The sequence below is a fragment of the Cynara cardunculus genome (genome assembly GCF_001531365.2).
Source record: "Cynara cardunculus var. scolymus isolate 2C chromosome LG 16, CcrdV1, whole genome shotgun sequence".
Lineage (NCBI taxonomy): Eukaryota > Viridiplantae > Streptophyta > Magnoliopsida > Asterales > Asteraceae > Cynara > Cynara cardunculus.
In genome coordinates, this window is record NC_037543.1 from 20766384 (window position 1) to 20770789 (window position 4406).

General features: G+C 30.8%; 1 protein-coding gene and 1 pseudogene across 1 annotated transcript; one reads left to right on the forward strand and one right to left on the reverse strand.

The window, feature by feature from the left end:
• The window catches only part of LOC112529105, a 5738-nt pseudogene extending 3951 nt beyond the window's left edge, over nucleotides 1-1787 (forward strand).
• Nucleotides 1788-2022: 235 nt separating this feature from the next.
• Nucleotides 2023-2451, reverse strand: LOC112529384 (putative ripening-related protein 6). The gene has a single exon (XM_025140651.1). The coding sequence runs from the start codon at nucleotides 2449-2451 to the stop codon at nucleotides 2047-2049; it is 405 nt and encodes a 134-aa protein (XP_024996419.1). The 3' UTR covers nucleotides 2023-2046.
• Nucleotides 2452-4406: the final 1955 nt, after the last annotated feature.

The window sequence follows — 4406 nt, forward strand, 5'->3', positions numbered from 1 at the left end:
TTCCGGCGGAATTTGTCCGCCGGAAAATCCGCCGGAAATGCCCAGTTTTCTAGTAGTGTAATAGAAGTAAAAAAAAAATCCAAAATTCGGATTAGATGAAGTTTATGAATAACTTTTACAATTTAAGGTGAAAATTTGTACACACTTATAAGTGTAGATATTTTTATACGTTTATAAGTGTGAATAAGATTATCGTTTTGTGACAACTCATTCTATATTAATGAAAAATGAGATTTTTTAGTTTCGTTTCATTTAAGTCATGGGTTAAAAGTGTTTGGAGGTCTTAGGTTCAAATAGAAGGAGGACTAAAAACCCTTTGTGGCTATGGAGGTTCAAATGCGGTGACTCTGGGCTACTAGCAAATCATGTGGTACCCTGAAATTAGTCGGCTCACATAACGGGTTGGATATTCAGATTAATCAAAAAAAATATATTGTAATAATTATACACAAAATGAATTCGTATTGATCCACTTGGGATATTATGAAACCAAGTCTTTTGTGATACATGTTGTTTTTTTTAAGTATATAATATTTATATAAGGCAATTGCAATATATAAACTCACACATCCTCTTCACTTTTGATAAGATTTAAACTTTTGACCTCTTAGGAGGCCAAAGGTTACGATACCGCTAGACCAAAAACCTTTTATGACATATATATATGTTATTCTTTGTTATTGTCCAAATACGGTTTATGGGTATCAATCTTTTCTTGTTGTTTTCTGATGGGTCATTTTCCTTGGATCTAAACATCATTTGAGATGGAGACATAATTTGTGACTATTTCAATGGAAAAAAATTACTAATTAATTTCTGTAACAAATTTATGTGTCTGATATAAGTAACTGATGAGATTTATGAGCTTCTTATAAGTCTCAATTCTTAGAGGGTGTTTGGTAAGAGGTATTAAACAGTAATTAATGAGAATAAATATAAAAGAAATTATTTGGTTTTTTATAATATAATGAGTTCATTCCTTCAGAAGCCCAAATTTTCATCCCAAGTTAAACTAAGGGGAATAAAAAATCAATCTCATTTTCATTTTCATTCCTCTCCCTGAACCAAACACCCTTAAATTATGAGTTACTACTTATAATTTCCAACAATTGATCTATAGAAGTTATTTATGAATCAATAATAAAACAATTAAAGATTTAGAAAAATAGGGGTTAAAATTGTGTCATTGGTTTTAAATGTGTTTATATGTGTCGCGTTTAATCAGTACGCAATCGAATTTGGGTCGAGTTTTTAAACGTTTTTAGCATCGATCACTTAAAACCTACTACAATTAGTTTTACGTATTGAGTACAAGTTATGTTTTTGAATCTTGGATATTTACGTCTTTGTAATTTCTTATTTTATAGTACGATAATAGTATTTGATTTCATTTTCAGTCTGCACCAAGTAACGTGTTGATAACTTGATTCATACATCTGATTAATTCAGCTCTTCTATAAAGAGTTCGTATCGTATTTTTGAGTCAATTAATATTTGCGAATTTGACCAACCTCGGGATTAATAAAACACTGTATTAGTAATTTTATAAGATTATTTGTTCTTATGAGACACTTTTTCAAATGTTATCCTCTAAAATAGATAATGTGACGCTTTATTTTAAAAATGTTCTAAAAACTTGTTAAGATGTCAAGAAACGTTCTATAAACTTATTGCAACGCTCTTAGATATGACGTATTGTGGTTAGGTCATATAAGCTTAAGTCTTGTAAAGCTGTATATTACGACACATGGACCTTTTTGTATCCTATAAACCCAATTTTGTTATAGTGTATATAATTTGAATCACGTGAAACGGTACATAAACAAGATTCAAGATAATTGTTATTCATGAAACAAGATTCAAGATTTGTTGTTCTTTAAGAGTAGTCGATTAAGAACTTACAATTCTCTATGAAAAAGAAAATATTGAGGTGTAATAGCGTGCTCGAATCTTTTATTGTCGTAGATTACTTTATTCATTTATGATCACACCACGAAACTCCAAAGACATTATGCATATGCATTGCTGAATTGGCTTCAAGTACGATCATGCGTCTGACCACGTAACTTGAGTTTCACCCCATTCTTTCTTAGGCACCTGAAGGGCCTTCCACACAGCTTCAGACGCGTCCACGATATTATTTTTACACCCATGATTTGAGTCACACTCGTCAACCACTTTCGCTTTTACGCTTTTACCCTTGTAGTGTATATTGATAGATTTAAAGCACCTTTTTCCGCCATTGTACCATTGGGTGGACAATGCCACAATGAGTGTTTTATCTGAATGGTACTTTCCGTCACATTCAGCCGGCCCTCCACCACTTTCGCCCTCTTGGAAGCCGTTGATCGTCATAGTTGCCTTCATATTGCTAAGAGCATCGATGGATGATATGGATAAGGTAGCAAGCAGAGAAAAGAGGATGAGGGAGATAACTGACGTTTGCTTCATTTTATCTGTATTATGTTGTCGATGGTATTTGGTGAAAAGAAATTGCAATACGGGATGTCGAATATATAGCAATCAGGGTTTTTGTCTTGTGCTTGAATGGTTATATTTCTTAGGGTAAGGTTGGGGTTAAAATTACAATGTCGATCTAAAAAAGAGAGTGATACAAATATTTGTTTGTATTATTGGAAGATAATATAAGAAGTTAAAAGATCCAAGAATTTTTTATTTGAATATTAAGTTTTGTGGTAATCTTTTGAATAATATAAAATTTTGAGATAGTTTTTTCATATATGGAACGATCGTGTTTTTTAATTGAGAGAGCAGTTTAGAAAAACCACCCTGACGTTTACTGAATGTGTCGATTTCTATATGATTAAGCTAATGTCAAACAGTCACGTATAGGTGACTGAATAAGTTGTGAGTCTTCTTAAGCTCATTAAGCTGGTAACAATTAAAACCTTAGGGATTGTTTCATTGGTTTTCTTTAAGTCTTGTATAAATGAAGTTGTGTGTGAGGATTGATCTGTCTGTATAGACTGAAAATGTTTTATGGGGAAAAGTTTTTTTCATAGATGGAATGAACGTGTTTTTTAATTTAGAAGGGTAAGTTTGGAAAAAAAAAACTTGATTTTCTGTATAAAGCGTCCCCTAAAAACTTACTGAATAAGCCACTTTTTATATCATTAATCCACTATCAAACGGTTATGTATGACCGAATAAGTTGTTAGTCCCATTAAGTCCATTAAATTATTGACTAACAAAATCACATGTGATTTTACATTAAGATATTAAAATAATATCCGAATCATATATGATTTTGTGCGTTAACAACTTTTATCTTGTTTTCTTAAATAGTTAGCATTCTCGTTTGAATATGTCTATATATATATATATATATATATATATATATATGTGTGTGTGTATATAGATATATGTATATAGATATATAGAAAAACCAACCATATTACTGTAATCTATTGATAGTATCTGGTGAAAAGATATTAAATTGATGGGAATCTGTCTTGTGTTTGGGAGGTTATATTTCTTAGGGTAATTTGGGGTTAAAATTACAATGATGATCTAACAATCGAATCTTTGTTTTATGATTCCAACAAAATCTCCATTCGAAAAGCAAAAGTTAAATCTAAGGATCCATTTAATTTCTTATTAATATTTTTTTTTAATATAAAATTATGATCTATTCATGAAAAGCTTTCCGTTCAGACCAGATTTATTTTACAAATTATACAGACAATTCTAGTTGTTCATTAATTATTCGATTCACACTTACCTAATTGATTTGAATTTACTCTAAATAGTTGGTTTTTCTATGGACGCTTCTCTTTATCACATTGCATCTTGTATGTATTTTGGGTATCACAACGTGGATTATCGGTATGTATTCCTTAAATTTAGATTATAATTTTATTTTATTTTTAAGGTTTGGGTTAGTATCACAGTGATACCACAATGGTATCACAGTGATGCCACAATGGTATCACAGTGATGCCACAATGGGTATCACATTGTGTATTACAATGATTACTTGGTAACGGCCAGATAATGTTCATCGGAGGTTGGAGATCCGAGATCCGAGGTCGGAGAGAGGTGAGAGGTGAGAGGAGAGAGGAGAGAGAAATTTTTAAAAATACCTAAAATGCTTTCTAATTATAATTTTAACTCAAATTACCAAAATTATTAATTTCTTAATTTATCTATTGATTTGTGGTTGAGATTAGTTCTCACGGTTACCACAAACTAACCAGTTCTCCCTTGAATAGGCCCTATATATATATATATATATATATATAGGGGCCTATTCAAGGGAGAACTGAGTTGTTTGTGGTAACTGTGAGAACCAATCTCAACCAATCATTTTAATATATTAATTATACAATTAAAATCAAATTAAAAGGGTATGTTAGTCAATTCTTAATTTAAAATTAAATTTTAAT

Excerpts from the sequence above, each read along its gene's own strand:
- LOC112529384 (XM_025140651.1), bottom strand. The coding sequence starts at position 2,451 with ATGAAGCAAACGTCAGTTATCTCCCTCATCCTCTTTTCTCTGCTTGCT.